The following is a 19,971-nucleotide window of genomic DNA, read 5'->3' as shown; positions in this document are numbered from 1 at the left end:
CCGTTATAAAATTTCCCTCGATTAAGAAATTAATAAGAAAAAAATGAAAGGAAGTACGAGAAAAAGAAGGTAGAATTTAATTCTTATTCATCATATCCTTATATAGGATATACATGAATAAGGAAGTAACTATAATTTAATACATCATTATGTGGTGGTTACATAATCATAAGTTAGAAAATAAATACCAACGGTTTTCAGATATGGAATTATCGTTTCAGAATACAAAACTGTCATCCATCAATATTTTATAAAACTCCTCATTGGATGACGATTTAATATGAATATGTTTCATTAAAATCTTGCTAAGAAAAATCAAGTGGGATAAAACTTTAGCAAAGGAAAAAGAGTACAATATTTGTAATTAATATACCGCCTTTCATATGTTAATATAGACTGCCTTGATAAAAAATCTTTCCAAGAAAAAATTCAGTGGGATAAAAACTTGGAAAAGAGAAAAAGAGTACAATCATATTTTACTCCCCCTGGTGGTAACATCATTTAATGTCTCTGAGTCTCATATATCAGCTTCTCAAAATTTGAATTAAGTTATATCTACCAAATTATTTCTTTAGCAAATTTGTTGAACTCCATCCAATAATTGTGTTTCCACTTGTGATCGAAATCTTGTTTGGGATTTGCTTTTGTGTGGTTCAGGTGATAGACTTACAAACAAGAAAGTAAAAATGTGAGGATAAAATGGGAGAAGATGTGGAGTTAGAAAGTTGAACATCCACTTATTTGATATTTTTATAGCTCTCCCTTAGATGTTCACTATGCTAATAAGATTGCCTCGTTAAAAAAACTTCCCAAGAAAAACTCAGTGGGTTACAAACTTGGTGAAGAAAAAAGAGTGCAATTCTTATAACATCCTTTGAATATTTATTGTAATTATCATATGAGTAAATGTCATCATTCATAACCGAGCCATATAGTTAATCTCCTTTATCACGCTATATATTATGCCATTTCAAGATTAAGAAATTATTTTTCATGAGGGTGAAATGGATAATTTATTTTTGTCAAGCGATCTCATAACCATTGGGGTACTCAATGGATTTGCTTTATCCGTATACAATCTCTTTAAATTATAAATCAATTGATAAATATTTTGTCAAGGCGATTATACCACTTATGCCTTTATTTCTTTAATCCATTTAATGATATTTGAAGCTTTATTCAATAAATTTTTCGGGAATTCTTATATGCTTAAAGAGTTTTAAATCCTTCTAGGATTTTGATATAAATTTCATTATCGGTCGAATAAGTCATATAAATAGGCTATAATAACATCTATTAGACGTATGCCAATTTTTTATATACAGCCTGATTAATAAGATATTTGAAGGTGATTGCATCCACCACAAGATAATATATTTTCATATAATAAATGCCAGGCTTTTGTGAAAATTATTGTGCTACAAGTCGTGTTTTATGTCTCACACTTCATTTTTTCATTATAATTTTTGCACATTTGTACCCCACTGGCTTTACACCTTCGTATGTTTGGATTATAGATCCAAAAACTTTGAATTTGAATTGCGTCTTTATATTTTTGGCCAATCATCATCAACAAATTTATCTTTAAGATCCTCGTCTTATTTCATCATTTCATTTTATGCAAAAATGTTGTCGACAACTATATCTTTACGGTTCCAACTTTTTCCTATAATGACATAATCAACAGAGATCTCTTCATTTTCATTTATTTTGAGGCACTTGAACCTCCTTGAGGTTTAATGAAAGTTATGTTTTTAGGATTAAGAGTTGTCTCCATATTATGACTATCTTAAATCATTTGCTCCTTTCTTCCCTTGTTGAGGATTTTTTTCCTTGGAACCAATCATTTTTCTATGTACAATATGAATTGGAGTATTTACAGTTGGAATATTAGACTTATTGGTTAGTTAAACCATCAGTCAGTAGATATATAATATCATTTTTTCATATTTGTTTTGTGCGAGGATCTATATGAGATATTGATAATACATTTTAATTATATATTTTTCTAACTGTTTATTCTCTCCCCCTCATGTTGGAAAGATTGATAACAATAATCCATTATTGTATTAACTAAATCTCCAGTCGTTATTTCAAGATATAAGGAGATTCATATCTAACATATATTCCCAACTATATTTGAGGATTCATCTTTGTGCGTTATGGTGAAGTAATTAGAATATAGATCGCACATTTAAAAATTATATTTGGCTCCTGACCATAAGCCAATGTAATAGGGAGATGATAACTTATTGACATGATGTGTATAAGTACTACAACGTAAAATATAGCATATCCCCATGCAAAAATAGGAAGCTTTGTTCTCACAGGCAATGTTCTACTAATCAATTTGAGACATTTAATAAATAATTTTGCTAATATATAAATTCACCAGCATTACGAAGATGAATTATCTTTATTGTACTCTTAAATATTATCGTTTGAGCAAATAATCTCACAAATGTCAAGATACACAAACATATGGCCATTTTGTAGATGCATATATTAAATTCATAATATTTGAAAGGTCCACATGATAGATGAATGAGCCCATATATTTCACCCTATATGCATTTTAAAAATGAAAGAGATTGCATCTCAACTTTAGCTGGTGATAGTTTCTCTTGAGAACTAACAACACAAGAAAATTCAATAAATTGAAGAATCTTCTGGTTCTTCAATGCATGATCATATGAATTTTCAATAATATTTCGCATCATATTTGATCCGGGATGATCCATCCGATGATGCCAAATAATATAGTTATTATAATCAATATCCTTTTGATTTACCAAGGCATGTTTTTCAATCATGCTAATATTAGAATAATATATATCGGAAGCAAAACAGGTAATTTTTCTTTTTATACACATTTCTTACCTGCAATATTTGTAATAATCAGCAATTTTACCACCACTTGTGGCCTCATTATGATATCATTTATAGTCATTTTGGTCACCCTTGGTAATCACAAATTAGCTCTTCTAAAGTTTTATATTGCCAATTATTGTATTGAAATTGGCTTCATCTAATAAAATTCGATTAATAAGCCAAAACATGGTTAGTGGGAGATGAGGAACAACTTATCTGATAATATGTCTGCCGTTGCTGCAGCCTCCAATAGTCAGATCTAGTATCGATCGCCATCCTCAGCCGAGCTCTTCGATGGACAGGTCTGCAGCAACTCTCCACCGTCGTACACCGCTGATCAGCACCAAACAGATCCAGAACTCAACTTGGCAGCTGATAAGTTCATGAAATGTGACTTGAAACATGTGGTTTTAATATGAAAATGTAAATGAAATGAATATCTTGTGTATAATATTAGCCCCAAATGCATTGAGTTGAATGATTCTGTTTTAAGTGCTAATGGGCTTTTATTTGTAATTTTCAGGCCCACTTGTTGATACTGCCCAAGTAAAGAAAGGAACAAAAAGAAGGCAAAGAGTTGGGCTGGACCTTTACACTACAAGTCAGAAGAGACAAGGAAAGAAAGAAAAGTAAAGGAAGAAGAAAGAAAAGAATAAAAAAATCAAGAAAAGAAAGAATGGGCTGATCTTTTGAAAGGCAAGTCAGAAGCCCAAATTGAAGAAAAGGAAAGAGTTTGACAGAAAGGCAACGCAGCTTTGACACAAGAGAAGAAAAAACACGAACCCTAGCACAACCATCGTGTGAGCATCCAAACCCTCATCTCAAACCGTTAATCCTGAGTCCCTTCTACAAATCGACCCACTAAGCCAGACCGTTCCCTGATTTCGGTCAAACCATCAAGCTTTAATCCTCACCCATGGTCCATTAAGTGAGTGATTCAACCTACACACTGATCCTAGCCATTTTGTTTGCTACAAAAAAAGCCAAACACTACTTGTAACTGATTTGGTGAGCTGGAGTTTGTTAGGAGTGTTGGCTGGAGATTCTTTTGGAGTGCGTTGCTACCCTAGCAAAGGAAACACACGATTGGGAAGAGCGTAGAGCACACGTGCTGGCTGAGGTGTGAACCGTTCTGCATGAAGGAGCTTCAGCTATAAAAGGAGGGAGAAAAAGCATTGTAGGGGTCTCTCTTCTCTCTTATTCGTCTCTTTGGATTTATTTTAGTGCATCTGTTCTGTTTTGGGATTTTAATTCTGTGTAATTTTTTCTGAGTACTGTAGCAGAGCTATTCTCTGGATATAGCTTCTGCCTCTTAATTTTCTTTGTTCGTAAGTTTTAATTTCCTGTTTGTAATTGACCTTTGTTGTTTGTATGCTCATAAACCCATGGCAATGAGCTAAATTTCTTTAGAGTTGGGTTGAAAGAGTACCCGGAACTCATTTGTTATTAGTTGCTGTTTTAACGCTTAAATGTTAATTTCTAGCTTGTTTAATGTGTGTTTTTTCATTCCGAGTTTGATATGTGATGGCCACACATAGGCTACTCCTAGTGGTGAGGAATTATTGGAAAATAACCCACACTAGACCTCACAGTAAGCACATGGAAAGTTGAGTGAGATATCTCTCAATGGGTATAGCTCCAGGGATGAAGTTACCCCATGTAACTTAAGGAAATGGTGCTTCAAGGTCTTGTATTAATGGATACACATGGATGTGTCATCTGTTATTTATGGGGAAAAAAAATGTTGTCGGGAAACAATGGTTGATTTTATATTTTTGTTAAGCTGGAACTGTTGAAAAAGCAACAATTATTTTCTTTCAAGCAACTTAATAATAAATGAGGGAAGGGGAAATTGAAATCCAACTTGTTTTCAAATACTGTTTTCAAATCAATCTTTGCTGCCACTTCTTATTTTTGTTCAAATCAGAATTTTAATTTTCTGTTCTAAAACTTAAGAGAAAATCATAAAAAAAATTACAATGCTTCCATTTAATTAATTTCCAGTCAGTAGTTCAACTTCCTGCATCAACTGAATCTCTATTTGAAAAAGAAAATCTTCTCAAAAATATTTTCGTTGCACTTGACTTAGAATAGCAGTTCACTTAATTTGATTTTATTTTATTTTTGGTTTTGATTAGCAATTACAATTTTATTCAAAGTCAAACACACCAAAGATCCTTGTGGGAACGATATTAGGGTCTAAAATACGCCCTATATTACTTGTTGTCACGTTTGCATAACTGTTAGCAAGGCAACAATAACCATACTTGAGGAAACCCCAAGAGGAGGGAGGACGATGGAAAGGAGGATGTCGATGCAGGTGGTTGTGCTGTCGTTGGCCTTTTTAAAAATAAAAATAAAAATCAAAGCTTCCTTCTCGAATAATTAATTGACGAGAAAAATAAATTTGCAGTATACACCATCAGAAAGACTAAGAGGGAGCAAGAGTGACAATGTATAAGGGTAGAAGCCTTCGTGGAGAAAACAAAAAAATCAAAGCTCCCTTCTCAAATGATTGATTGATGAGAAAAATAAATTTGCGGTATACATCAACAGAAAGACTAAGAGGGAGCAAGAGTGACAATATATAAGGGTAGAAGCCTCCGTGGAGAAAGCGTGATACAGTGGAGGCTATCGTGCTAATAACGTATTATAAAATTAATAAGAAAAATGGAAGGCAGTAGGAGAAAAGAAGAGAGACACGGAAGTAGAATAGAATCTAATTCTTATTCATCCTTATATAGGATATACATGAACAAGGAAGTGGATACAATTCAATACATCATTATGTGATGGTTACATAATCATAAATTGGTGGATAAATATCAACTGCTTAGATTGGGAATTACCATTTCAGAATACAAAAACGTCATCCATTAATATTTTGTAACACCTCGATTATAAAGCAGAAGAAATAATAATTCCAAAATTTGACCAATAACACAAAAGAACACCTATTTTACAAAATTACGACCCAAGATTCGAAATAAAACTTACCTGATAGAAACTATTATGGACCATGATATACAATTTTACATGACGAAAATTGTTTAAAATTTTCATCGCCACGCTGAAAGTATTGTACAAGCAAAAGGCGCTGAGGTCAAGTAAAATTAAGCATTCGTTTTGCAGAATCTAGTGTGTTAAATAGTAGCATGGCAACGGTCATGGGGCCAACACCTCCTGGCACAGGAGTAATGAGGGATGCCACCTTTATAGCTTCTTCATAGCATACATCACCTATGAGACGGTAACCATCCTCGCAGCTAAGATCCTGCCAACACATTTTTTTCCTTGGTAATTGATATGCAATAAGCAAAATATAAAAAGCATCTTAAGTTTCAACTCACCTCAACTGGACTTGTTCCAACATCGATCACAGTTGCACCAGGCTTTATCCAGTTCCCACGGACCAAATGAGGCACTCCAGCAGCGGAAACTACAATATCAGCTTCTGAAGTGATCTGTTCAGGGTTTTCTGTGAATGCATGTATAACAGTGACTGTTGCATGGTGTCTCTGCAAACATAAAATGATATTACACCTTCATGTAGAGGGAAAAAAACAGTAGGGAAAAAACAGTACCTGAAATAACAAGGATGTTGGCAAACCAACAATATTACTTCTTCCAATCACTACGGCTTTCTTCCCCATAATCTCAACCCCAGATCTGATCAACAACTCAATGCAGCCCTTTGGAGTACAGGGAGTAAACAGTGGCTCCCTTCCTCTTATAGCAAGATTCCCCATGTTCAGAGGATGAAAACCATCCACATCTTTTTCTAGAGATATAGCATCCAAAACTTTTTCCTCATCTAGATGCTGTCCCAAACATTTTGCAACCAGTCAGTCACACACACCAAATCAGCAAATTCTGAACATGTGTGCTAATCCTCAATTTTTAATTATTTGCTATGAAGTTGCAGCTGACATGTAAACAACTAGTTATTCAAAAAAAATAAAAAATGATAAAAGAATATTTTACTTGCAAATGATTCCTTCAGACAACCAAATTTAGGTTAACAAAAATTATATTATTTATTCTATGAATAGCTACATCAACTGGTTATGCTATTGATGAAATTATTTAATTTATCAACAGAATCAAATAAATTATAATATTTATTTTATTTCCCATGTTCCTTTTTTTGACAGCATCAACTACTGTCTCCAAAGATGCACTCCATGAGTATGTCTCATTGCTTGTGATACACCTAGGTTTTGCTGGTTCAGGTAAGGGGGTATTTTGCGGCTGTGTAAAATGTATGTATTGTTTCGTGAGCCGATAACTATTGAGAAGTGTGTTGTGAATGAGTGAGTAGAAAATGATGTGTGGGTAGTGGATAACCATTGCAGTGAAAACAGTGCATGCCATCTATAAAACAAAAAACAAATCAAGGGGAAAGGCAAAGCAAAGCAAACCAAAAAACAGATAATTGAATAACAGAACAAAATCAATAAAAACAGTTTGTGTGGCACCAAAACTGCCTAAATAAGTATGAAGACTAAAGTTTTAAGAGATATAATAGACAATCACTTATGTATTTTCACCTAACAGCTTCAGTTTTTGGAAGTGTTGGTTTGTGACATGGTATCAGAGCCTCTACAACCAAGTAGTCTAGAGTTTAATCGTTGCCGCTGGGACAACGACCAAAATGCCACGTAGGGAATTTTTTTTTCCAAAATGCCACGTCACCTAACTCGCTATAACACCTGTCGAGTTAAGTGTAGACATGTGGCAGCAGATTCATGGCCACGTAAGCCGCTGCACAGTGTAGCGAGATTAGGTGGCAGACAGCTTCTACCACAGCCTGCCACGCGGCATAAAACGCTAGGCAGCTTGGTGTGTTACGTGTCTAACACATGTTAAACTTGCTATGCTGCATAGCATGTTACGTGTCAGAAAAGCTACATGGTGTGTTGCATAGCATATTATGTGTAAATTTCAGCCATAATATGCTATGCAGCACAGCATGTAAGGCCATGTGTCAGAAAAGCTGACACATAACATGCTATGCAGTATAGTGAGTTTGACACGTAACATGCCAAGCTGCCTAGCGTTTTATGCCACGTGGCAGATTGTGGCAAAAGCTGTCTGCCACGTAATCTCGCTGCACTGTGCAGCGGCTTACGTGTCTACAAACCTACTGTCACATGTCCACACCTAACTTGCTAGGTGTTGTAGCGAGTTACGTGACGTGGCATTTTGGAAAAAAAATTCCGATCTGTAGCATTCAGGTAATTTTTTGTGAATAGTGTGGCATTTTGGTTTTTATCCCCGCTGACGCCACCCTTTTTCTAATAAAAAAAGAATTTTAACATAAGATAGTTGGGTTTGTTCATTATTCAAGCTTCAAACCTAAATGGCTCTTGAGTGAGGGGCGTGTTAGAAATGTAATATAAAACCATTAATGTGTATTCACCAAACAGTTTAAGTTTTGGGGAGAGTTGATTCATGACATGTTCGAGATAAAATAAATCATTCATGTGTCTTCACCTAACATGTTATGATAAAATCAAGACAAAAAACAGAGCATGTTGCTTTGCGGGTGGTGCAACATAATCAAATCAAAAGGGAAAAGTGTTAAACTATCTCAGGAAGTGCCAAAACACATCAAATAAAGAAACAAATGAGGAAAATATAATAAATTCTAGGAACAACTCATAAGAGACCATCTAAGGAACTCTAATAAGATAAAATAAAGATATTATATATTTTGCAGATATTCTGGCAATAATAAAACCAAATTCTAAGAGACTTATGTGAATGTTATTTTAGTACATCATGCTTTTAATTTTCTTTTTGATCAATGTGATAAATCACACAATCAGAGCGAAAAACCCCACCCTTTCTAAGGCAGTTTTAATCCTGGGCCCCTGATTGAAAAACACTTCACTGGTTGACCATTTCTGACAAATCTTTGAAACGTTTTGTGGTACGCCCCTTTTCGTGAATAAAATTTCAGCAGATATCTAAGTTATTGTAAAAAGTCACAGATTCAGAAATTACTTGTGGTAGAGGAAGTTGCACTAGAATACCATGAATTGATGGATCCTTGTTAAATCTCGTTACAGCATTAAGAACATCTGTTTCTGCACAGTCAGTGGGTAATTCAGTCACCAAAGACTTGATTCCAGCTTCTTCACAGGCCATTATCTTGTTGCGAACGTAAGTTTGAGAATCCCTTCTCTGGCCCACTAAAATTACAGCTAATCCCGGAACTTTTCCTAGGCATTTTTTCATTTTTCTTACCTCACCAGTTATTTTAGACCTGATTTCCGTTGATATCAACTTTCCATCAAGTACAACAGCAGCTTTCTCATTAGCTGTGGCAAACATCAATTTCAATACAGTATTTTAAGCAATAAAATCGACAGGATAAGCAAATTAATAATTGTTAAAGTTGGTGACAATTCATATATTTAATTGAGAACGGATTTATAGTTTACAGAGTACAGTACAAAGTAAAAAAGGAAATTCCTAGAGAATAGTGGTATGGTCTAATCCCATGATTCAAGGGCCAAATATCCTAACCTCCTAAAATACAAATATATGCCAGGAAGTAATAACATAATATGCTCTCTAAGGACACTACAACTGTACACGATATTTACAATTCTAACAAGGATGCATAACACAAGAAAAAGAAAAGAATGACAAATTTTAACAATCTATTAGTAGGTATAGAAGCAGAAGAGTTTGATTGAAATTGTGTACCACTACACAGTTAATCTCTTATTCGTAGCCTGATTGCAATCAATCAAGGGAGTAATCGAGCAGATAACTAGCTGCAAATTACAAGCTAACATACAGCCTAATAGTCAGAAGCTAGTCAACACAATTGAAGATGAACTATTTATTTACGCTGCCTAATAATTGTAACACTTCCCCTCAATTTAGAACATATATTGCATATATTCCAAGCTTGTTACAAAAAGGAAAACATGCATATTTCATCCATTAAGTTTACCTTGTCCATAATTTTTGTCCAAAATCTGTCTAAAGCTCACCAAATTCATCCCAACTGTTAACTCTGTCAGAAATACTACTGGAACTTGCTTGCTTAGCATTCTATACAGGCCCAACTGCACAAATTGAACTGCATTATATGAATATATCCAACTAGGACTTTTTATTTTTTTTATTTTTGGGAACTAATAGTCGGGACGAATTTGCCCTGCAAACCCAAGCTAACATTCCATTGGCTAGGGGGAGCCCATGGTAGTGGAGAACTATCAACAATAGACTAAATTACACCAACTACGACATGTGGGACCAAAACCACATCTCAACCTAAAACCTTAAGGCATAAGGTTTGTGGGTCCTTCCACTTATATGGTCATCACTTAACCCATTACCAACTAATGTAAGACTTCATCACACTTGAACCTCCAACAGTCTCCCCCTAGTGTGAAATCCACACCTCACTAGCCCAAGCCAAACTAGGTTCTGATACAACTATCAAGTGGGGCAGAGGGAGCCCATGGTAGGGGAGAATTATCACCAATTGGCCTTAAGTTACACCAACCGCAACAAGTGGAACGAACACTACATTCAACCCAAAACCTTAAGGTATTGAGCTTATGGGTCCTTCAACTTATATGGTCCTCCCATTACCAACAAACGTGGGACTCCACCACATTTGAATCTCAACACATCCCTTAATAAAAGAAAACAAATCTGTTTGAAGGAAACAAATCAAAAGCGGATCTCTAATGGATATCTACAACCCAAATGCAGAAATATAAAAGTATGAACTATACAATCCCTAATTCATAGGGATACAATAATCTCAACATGAAGCAATCGAATATAACATTTGATGTGGATGTAGTAAAATAGTTGTCTTTAAAGAGACTAAAAAAAAGCTATATATATCATATCAAAGTATGTAAAAAGTGAACTTGGGAGAGTCTTATCATGAACTTTAAGACTGAAAGCCACCATATCAAAAATCATGCCTATTTGTTAGCATATGTTTTGGATAAATAAATTAATCCGATAGAGGTAATTGTATTCTTTTTAATACTTGACACATGGAAAGCAGCGTGCAAAGCCATACTTGTGGTCAGCATGTGTTTTGTTTTGCTTTCTTTTCCTTCAAAGATCTTAAAAGGATCACTTTTAGTTGTTGATTTTCATTCAAGAAACAGTTATCACACACTAATGAAATTGAATAGACCAAGAAATCAAATATAAACCTTCTTGATCTGTCAATGAAAAGACTTCTTACATTAGAAGAGAATTTTGAAGCTATATAATTGTCTGGGGGAGTCTACCAATGACAGCAAAACCCAGGTTTTGCTCAATAAAGTAATAATCTAGAACATGAACAAAGAGAATTAACCTTGTGCACGAAAAAGCATCAAAACATTTAATATGCTACAATTTAAGAACCAAACAAATAGCAATAAAAGCATTATTGTCAAATCAAGGGGATAAGATACATACATCTTTTATGCATAACTGGAATACTCTGACATGAAGAATTAGGAGTCCAGATGTCAGGAAGGTCCAGAGACGCAAGAGGAGGAGACATTAAAATTTGGCCTAATTGACCACCGTCGTCTTTCAAGGTATGAAGAAACCTTGTCTTTAGTGGAAGACGCTTTCTTAGACAATTCAGCCATGTCACTGCCACCAAGCCCATTATACTTGTCATCAAGACCGTTCTGCCATTAGCAAGGTTATCACGGAATCAATTCTCTCTCTCTCTCTAAGGAACACAATTGGTGGAATAAAATAAAATAAAAAACAAAGCCAGGTGCATATCATTTTTTTTTTTTGAAATATTTCAATCAGTTAATTGCTTCGGGACTAGTCTGATTCGAGATGAGTCAATGATTAAGACTTTAAACTCCTTCCATAATGATGTTGATGAACTCCCCACATTGATCAGAAAGATATTCATCAGACATAACTTTAATTTAGGAACTAATTAAACTGAATTGAAATACTTTTAACCAAAGGAGAGAAACGGCAAATGACATGGTAAATAAAACCTTGAACAAATTAAAGTTACCCAAAGGCCAAAGCTTGAATTTGAAATGGACTATAACTAGATAAGTAGCTATACCAATACCACCACCAACCTATGACACTTGGAAGCAGATTTTTTAATACATAGAAAAACACATATCTAGAACTGTAAATCTATGATGATTAACAGCCAAGAACACTAATTACAAAATTTAATTTCCGAGTCAACTGACTTACCAATTAAGGATTTGACGGTAAACGAGAGTAAACAGAAAAGCTGATAGCTACGAAGGTACCTTCACTTCACAGACCAATTGTTCGTAGTTGTCGACGTGATTTTCCGAGGTAAACTCAATTCCCTACTTCACAGCGGCAGAACCAAACAGGATTTCAGACTACTCCCACATTATACAACTGAGTAATGATTTCAAGAAATTGTAATAATTATAGTATACTACAAATTATATTATATTATATTGAATTTTTTTAAAATTATTAATATTTTATTAATGATATATAAATTTATAAATAAATATTTTAAAAATTTTAATGATATTAAATTTTATATAAATTATTATTATTTTACTTATTCCTGAAGCAAAAGGGCTGTTGAGTTGGTTTTGTAGCTCATGAATAGAGGGGATTTAAAGGAGAAAAATAGCTAGTCCTATAAAGCGAAAATTTCAATAATAAAAAATAAATAAAATTCGAGTAATCTTTTGTTTTTATGTTCTATTTTTATTTTATTTTCTCTTGTTTCTAATTACCTTGTAGTAAGACGTTTATTTCTATAATGTTTCCATCTCCATCTTCTGTTTTTGTTGCGGACTTACACATGCTTTTTACTACGAGCTAAACATTTTCATTGTAACCAAATGATGGTAGCTCAGTTAGCGCACGAGAGTTTAACAAATAGGGATGAGAATATCTGTTCGAATCTCTCTGGTATCACTTTTGAAAGGGGTTTAAAGCCTTAATCTTGAACCCGTTCCGAATCAAATTAGTTGCGAAACAATGAACTGATTGAAATATTTCCAAAAACAAAAACATTTCCATCATTTGCTTAATTCAATTTTCATTTGTTATTATGAATAACATTGTGTAGCAATTATCTTAGGATTTTGTTTGCTGAAAAGTCGCATTATGTAGATATTGAATTAAGTTGTGTGTTGCGGTTTTTGCTTTTACAACTACTCATATGCATCCTCCGAAAGGAATTGTAACATACATTCACACATGACATGTTAATTTTAAAAAATGACATATTTCGACACGTTGGGACACGTTTTGATATTAAATAATATTTTTAATATATATAATATAATTTATATTTAATACATATAACAGTCCATAATAAGTCATATAACCAATCAAATATTCAAATTTTATAACATAAATATAAAAAAAATTCTGTGCCTTATTAATTTTTCATGTCAAATTTCATAACAGGAAAAAAGTTGATTTATAAATGATTTTTTTTAGTTAATAAAAAAAATTAAGACTAAAAGAAAAAAAAACGTGTCAGAGCGTGTTAGAACGTTGACCACGTGTCAAAAAAAGTTGATTGCGTGTCAGAAAAACGTGTAAGATCACGTGTCCCAAAATATTGACCGCGTGACGAACATGTCGGAGCGTGTCGGTGTCCGACACACATTTTTTTCAAAAAAAAAAAAGCCGTGTCAGAGCATTCACATAATGGTTTTGAGCTTGGAACCAAGAATCTATGGAGCTGGATCTAACTAGAGGTGTCAATATGGGTTGAGTCCGGCGGGTCAACCCGCCAACCCGCCAAAACAGGGCGGGTTGGGTTGAGGTTTTCAACCCACCAACCCACCTCAACCCACCGCGCCTAGAAGTGGGTCAAAACGGGTTCAACCCGCCGCAGGGCGGGTTGACCCGCCGGGTTATATATATATATATTTTTTTTACAATTAGGTAGTATTTCATTAGTCCTTAAATTTTTGTGATATCTAATTTTTTTTTTATCTTAGTACTTCCTAGAAAAAATAAAGAATAACAATTTTATTTATGACAAATGTTATCTATATATAAATTCCTAAAGAATGTTTGACAAATATTAGTATAAATTTAAGATTGAGACTAAAAAAATATAGGGAAGTGTGAAATAAAATAAAATAATATTAGAAATATTCAAAAAATATAATTTATTTTTGAACTTTAATTAATTGATTTTTTAATTGGCGGGTTGGGGGTTGACCCGCCAACCCACCATGAAACGGGGTGGGTTCATTTTTTCAACACATATTTTTTGGCGGGTCAACCCGCCCTGCCCCGTTTTAGGCAAGTTGGTGGCGGGGCGGGACGGGTCGGGGCTAGTCAACCCAGATTGCCACCCCTAGATCTAACATAGAAATGTGTGAGATAAAATTCTAAGGTTTTAAATTAAGTTGCTTGGAGAAATCTGTGCTTATGCTATAATAACCTAAGTAGCATTTAATTGATGTGGCGCGTGCTATAGCGTATTTAGGGGTGTAAATGGATCAGGCTAGGCCAGGCTTTGACTTCCTGGCCTAAGTCTATGTAAAATTTTTTTAGCCTATCTGATCTATTAAAGGCTTCGTTTATAAGTCAAGCCTGACCTATTATTAAAAATTATAAAGTCAACCCCCAAGGGTAGCTCAGTTGGCAGCTGAGCTCCCAAGGGATTGCTTGGTGCAGGGATCAAACCCTGCCTCAAGCAGTTTCTTGGAAAATCTTTGGGGGCCAGAAGATAAGCCAAAAAATCTTCGGTTGGGGGATTAGTCTCATCCTTTCTCCGGTTGCGAAGCTTAGTGCACCCACTGTTACAATGAGGGGCTAGCCCAAACGGGCCGTACCCCGAGGGCATGGTGCCCGAAGAAGGTTGAATGGGGATACCTCCTGGCAATGTACCAAAAAAAAAAAAATTATAAAGTCTGATATGGCATACAGGCCTTATAGGCCTCCAAATAAAGATACTAAGCAAGGAAAATAATTGTACAGAGCAAAGGAAGTTTCATTCATGCATGCATTTACATTTCTCATAAGAAATAAAAAATGAAAAACAAGAAAGAGTCAATATAATACCGCAGCTCTAGAATGTATATCAGAAAGGAATAGAGTCAAAGAAATGAGGAAAATAAGAAGGAAATACAATTACATTAAAAAATAATTTTAAAATGTATTTTATTATATTATTTTAAAAAATTAAATAGGCCAGCCTACCAACAAGGCTTTAGGCCAGACTTGACAAAGTTGGCCTATGGCCTATTTGTTAAAAATGTTTTTCTATAAGTCTAAATCTATTCTATTTTTCAGAAAGGTTAAGCTAGGTCAGACCAAATATAGGCCATGCTGAAGGCCGGGCCAGGCCAGCCTGATCTATTTACACCCCTCAGTGCGCATTGATGCTATAACATTGGTATGGGAAAAAGTATCCTCCAACTAGTTCTCCATCAATTAACAACTTTCTTTCCAGTATTCCATTTTTTGTGTTTGGTTTATAACTTTGATTTTAGTCTCATCTAGACTTTGGAAAACTAAACTTTTTTATTATGCTTGTTCTTTGTCTCTACAAAATTTATTGTTCTTAAGTTCCATTGCAGTTACCCACCATTCTTTAATATTTTACATCTGTTTCAATTTCTTTAATTCTTATTTTTACGTTTTCTTCTTGAGAATGATATTCGGGATTCATTTAATTCCTATATTCCTAGCATATCCTTTGTAACAAGCATATATACCAAACAATAACATTCGCATTCTTAATAAAATATGGACATATTCAAATTTAAAAGAAAAGGAAGAGTGAAAATAAATTATGCTTTGCTTTAATAAATCTAAACCAAAATTTTAAATTATTGGCCTAAAACTTATAAATACAAGATATGTTTCAAAGATAACAAATAGGCAACTACAAAAAGAGAAGAGTCATGATAAAAAGTAAGAAGCGTGAACCATATAGATATATGATGGAGTCACAAAAGAAGAGTAAAGGGATGGCAAAGTTGGCAACAACAGGGAAGAACTTTGAAATTAACAATGAATCAAGAGCAAATGGATTATGTTAAGAATAGTGGTTTAGAAGTCCCACATCATATATATCTCATTTTATTTCCTTTCCTTTTAGTATATAATAGAACCAATAGTTTGTAGTTGTCGTCGTGATTTTCTAGGGTAAACTCAATTCCCTACTTAACAGCGGCAGAACCAAACAGGATTTCAGACTACTCACACATTATACAAGTGAGCAAGCCTAATGATTTCAATATAATTATATTATACTACAAATTATTAAGAGATGTTAATTATAGTTTTTCTTAAAAACTTTAATAAATTTAATTATATTAATTTTTTTTAAAATTATTAATATTTTATTAATGATATATAAGTTTATATATAAATATTTTAAAATTTTTAATGATATTAAATTTCATATAAAATTATTATTATTTTACTTATTCCTAAGCAAAAAGACTGATGAGTTGGTTTTGTAGCTCATGAATAGAGGAGATCTATGATGCACGGACACGAGACACGATACGACACGCCGACATGTTAATTCTAAAAAATGTCATATTTTGACACGTTGGGGCACATTTTGATATTAAATAAAATTCTTAATATATATAATATAATTTATATTTAATAAATATAAGAGTCCATAATAAGTCATATAACCAATCAAATATTTAAATTTCATAACATAAATATAAATAATTTTTCGTACTTTGTTAATTTTTCATGTCAAATTTCATAACAGAAAAAAATTAATTTATAAATTATTTCTTTTATATTTAGTTAACAAAATAAAATTAAGATTTAAAAATAAAAAAAATAAAAGTAAAAAAAAAAAACGTGTCCGAGCGTTGACCGCGTGTCCGAAAAAGTTGACTGCATGTCGGAAAAACGTGTCGAAACGTGTCCGAGAGTTGACCGCGTGTCCCCAAATATTGACCGTGTGTCGGACGCGTGTCCGAGGGTGTCGGAGTGTGTCCGTATCGGACACGTGTCCGACACGCAAATTTTCAAAAAAAGACCGTGTTCGTGCTATATAGGAGGAGATTTAAAAGAGAAAAATAACTAGTCCTAGAAAGAGAAAATTTCAAAACAAAATTTTTTGAGTAATCTTTTATTTTTATGTTATATTTTTTTTTGTGGCTAAATTATACATAATCTCCTCGTAGTTTAATGCTTTTTCAAAAAATCACCTTATACTTTTAATTAAAATAAATAACCCCTTTAAACTTTAATATTATAACAATTAAATATATTTTATAATTTTAAGACAAAAATACTCATACTCACCATCTTCTACCTACCATCGGTCACCACCTCTCAAGTTCCATCCAACCAAACCTTTTTATAATGGTATCGTCTTTGTATTCTATTCTTAATTTCTACCACAATATTTATCATCAATAATATTGTTTAACTTTAATGGGATTCCATCATCACAACTTCAAATCTTATTCTTCTCGCAATGACGGAATTTTGCTTAGAAGCTTACTATCAACTTCTCTCACCCTAATAAATTTGAAGCTTGCCATGGACTTTTAAATAGTTGCGTCATCAGGACAGGGGCAAACAAAAATTTAACACTGGATTACTTTTGGTTTCTTAGAAGGCATTGGAAGAATAATGTTGCTATTGAAAAGTCCTAGTGCCCTGTGAAAGTTGATGTTTTGGGATGTATGGTTGATAGGTTTAAGGAGAAGACACCATATACAGACAAAATAGTTGATGCGATCTAGGAACATGATACTTACAAGAATTTTCTATGATTGGTTTAAAAGGGGATTGACATCCTTTTCGGCAATTTTTCATCATTTTTTCAGTGAGGGGCGACTAACAATGGCAATTAGGGGTGTAAATAGGCTAGGGCAGGGCAGACTTTGGCCTTCATGGCCTAGGTCTACACAAAAAAAATGTTGAGCCTATCAAAGACTGAGTTTAAAGGCCAAGCCTGCCCTATTATTAAAAAATAAAAAGCCTACATGGCCTATGAGGCCTTTTAGGCCTACCATATTGCAAATTAAATTAAAAAAAAATAAAATATCTCATTCATTAAACAACATTTCTAGCATGGGTCCAAATTATAAAAATTCTACAACATATTTTTAACAAGAACACAGATTATAAAAATTCATGACAATATGGTTGATAGGTTTAAGGAGAAGACACCATATACAGACAAAATAGTTGATGCGATCTAGGAACATGATACTTACAAGAATTTTCTATGATTGGTTTAAAAGGGGATTGACATCCTTTTCGGCAATTTTTCATCATTTTTTCAGTGAGGGGCGACTAACAATGGCAATTAGGGGTGTAAATAGGCTAGGGCATGACAGACTTTGGCCTTCATGACCTAGGTCTACAAAAAAAAAATGTTGAGCCTATCTGGCCTACGAGCTTATCAAAGGCTTAGTTTAAAGGCCAAGCCTGCCCTATTATTAAAAAATAAAAAGCCTACATGGCCTATGAGGCCTTTTAGGCCTACCATATTGCAAATTAAATTTTAAAAAAAATGAAATATCTCATTCATTAAACAACATTTCTAGCATGGATCCAAATTATAAAAATTCTACAACATATTTTTAACAAGAACATAGATTATAAAAATTCATGACAACAAATATTAAATTTTTCTTGGCATGTCACAATCTTCTAGTGAGCCTTCTTATCTTCCTCTTACTTTGATACACTTTCACTTTTTGAATCTATGAAACATCATCTTCCTGCAAAATAAAGTTATGTTCATTAGAGTGAGTGAGGTAAAAACCTTGTAACCTGCAAAACATATAAAGCAGACAAACTTGAATAAAAAAAAATACATGAAACTAACACAAACTTAAGAATCAATCTATTACATTCAAAGCAATACATGTTAGTGACTAACACCTTAAGAATCCATTCCATTCCATTCCATTTAGCTTTATATAGGTGTCTCTTTACCAATGAGTGCACAAAATGTTAGAAAGTCCAAATTTGCTGAAAGACACACAATGTCGAATATCTATGCCAACAGGTATCTTTTTCATTCATTCGAAAATCTTAGTTCAGCTGAGTCCATGAAACTTTGAAAAGAAACATCAACGTGTTTATCTTTTGGGAAAAAAACAATATATATATATATATATATATATATATATATATATATATATATATATATATATATATATATATTTATCATCTTCCTTGTTTATATAAATACAGAATTTCGAGTCATATTTTCATTATCTAACTAGTTTGTTTCTAAATTTAAATCTGATTCAATCTAATATAATTTAAAGCAGTTTAGAATGAACCGATTTTTGTTTTTGTATTTTAGGTTAAAATAAATAATTAATGTAATGCAAATTAATTCAAAATATTAAATATCTCATCTCATAACTCATTTGATACATAAAGCTCATTTCAATTTCACACTCCCAAAAAAGAACATACACAAGAACAAGAAATGGACATACCATATGGAAAATTGGCATTCCTGATTTCTCTGCTACAGAGTTCTATATTCCAGACCCTTATCCTAATTCCTAACCTCATTAACCGATTATTCATATCAGAACCTCATTTACAAAACAACTATAATGCTTAAACATTAACATAGAAGAGGGACTCTGGCAATACTACTTCAAACCTCAGCTTATGATCTAAAATTTAAATTAAAAAATAAACTGAAGTTATATATAAGTTAACACTAAAATTTGTATTAGGAAGGAATGCATGACAAGCATATAAATTTATAATTTTTTTGAAACACATCAGTTATATCCATAAGAAATACAAAAAAAGGAGACAAAGAAACAGCGAACTATCTCAAAGTAAGCTTCACAAAGATCTAAAAATTGTACACGTCAGTTATAAAAAGAAACAGGGGAAACAAAGAAACAACAAAATATCTCAAAGTAAGCTTCACAAAGATCTAAAAATTGTACATTTAGGTGATAAAAAGAAACAGAGGCAACAAAGAAAAACATGCATAAGCACATTACTTGCACCTTTCTTGGAGGAAAAAAGAAAAGAAAAAAAGCAGTACCTGGTGCTTGGTGAACGCAAATCCAAAGAAAAAAATCCTCAAGGCTGCCTTTTGCTTTTGGGAAATCACTTTGAGCACCTAATCTATTGAAAGCCAAA

The 19,971-nt window shown here is 33.3% G+C and overlaps 1 protein-coding gene across 2 annotated transcripts; it reads right to left on the bottom strand.

The window, feature by feature from the left end:
• Positions 1–5,747: 5,747 nt before the first annotated feature.
• Positions 5,748–12,270, bottom strand: LOC133311408 (bifunctional protein FolD 1, mitochondrial-like). Of its 2 annotated transcripts, XM_061512466.1 has the most exons (8): positions 12,147–12,270; positions 11,353–11,543; positions 10,689–10,717; positions 10,567–10,594; positions 8,881–9,197; positions 6,456–6,692; positions 6,222–6,389; positions 5,748–6,145 (listed from the first exon to the last, which is right to left on the bottom strand). In XM_061512466.1, the coding sequence occupies exons 2-8, from the start codon at positions 11,531–11,533 to the stop codon at positions 5,975–5,977; spliced, it is 1,131 nt and encodes a 376-aa protein (XP_061368450.1). In that variant the 5' UTR covers positions 11,534–11,543; positions 12,147–12,270; the 3' UTR covers positions 5,748–5,974. The 2 variants fall into 2 exon arrangements, with proteins under 2 accessions (XP_061368450.1, XP_061368443.1); XM_061512459.1 differs by lacking the exons at positions 10,567–10,594; positions 10,689–10,717 and having other exon boundaries at positions 11,323–11,543.
• Positions 12,271–19,971: the final 7,701 nt, after the last annotated feature.

The sequence above is a fragment of the Gastrolobium bilobum genome, unplaced genomic scaffold, assembly GCF_033153095.1.
Source record: "Gastrolobium bilobum isolate Gb01-03AN ecotype WA unplaced genomic scaffold, APGP_CSIRO_Gbil_v1 utg54577, whole genome shotgun sequence".
Lineage (NCBI taxonomy): Eukaryota > Viridiplantae > Streptophyta > Magnoliopsida > Fabales > Fabaceae > Gastrolobium > Gastrolobium bilobum.
This window is presented reverse-complemented; position numbering and strand designations above follow the sequence as displayed.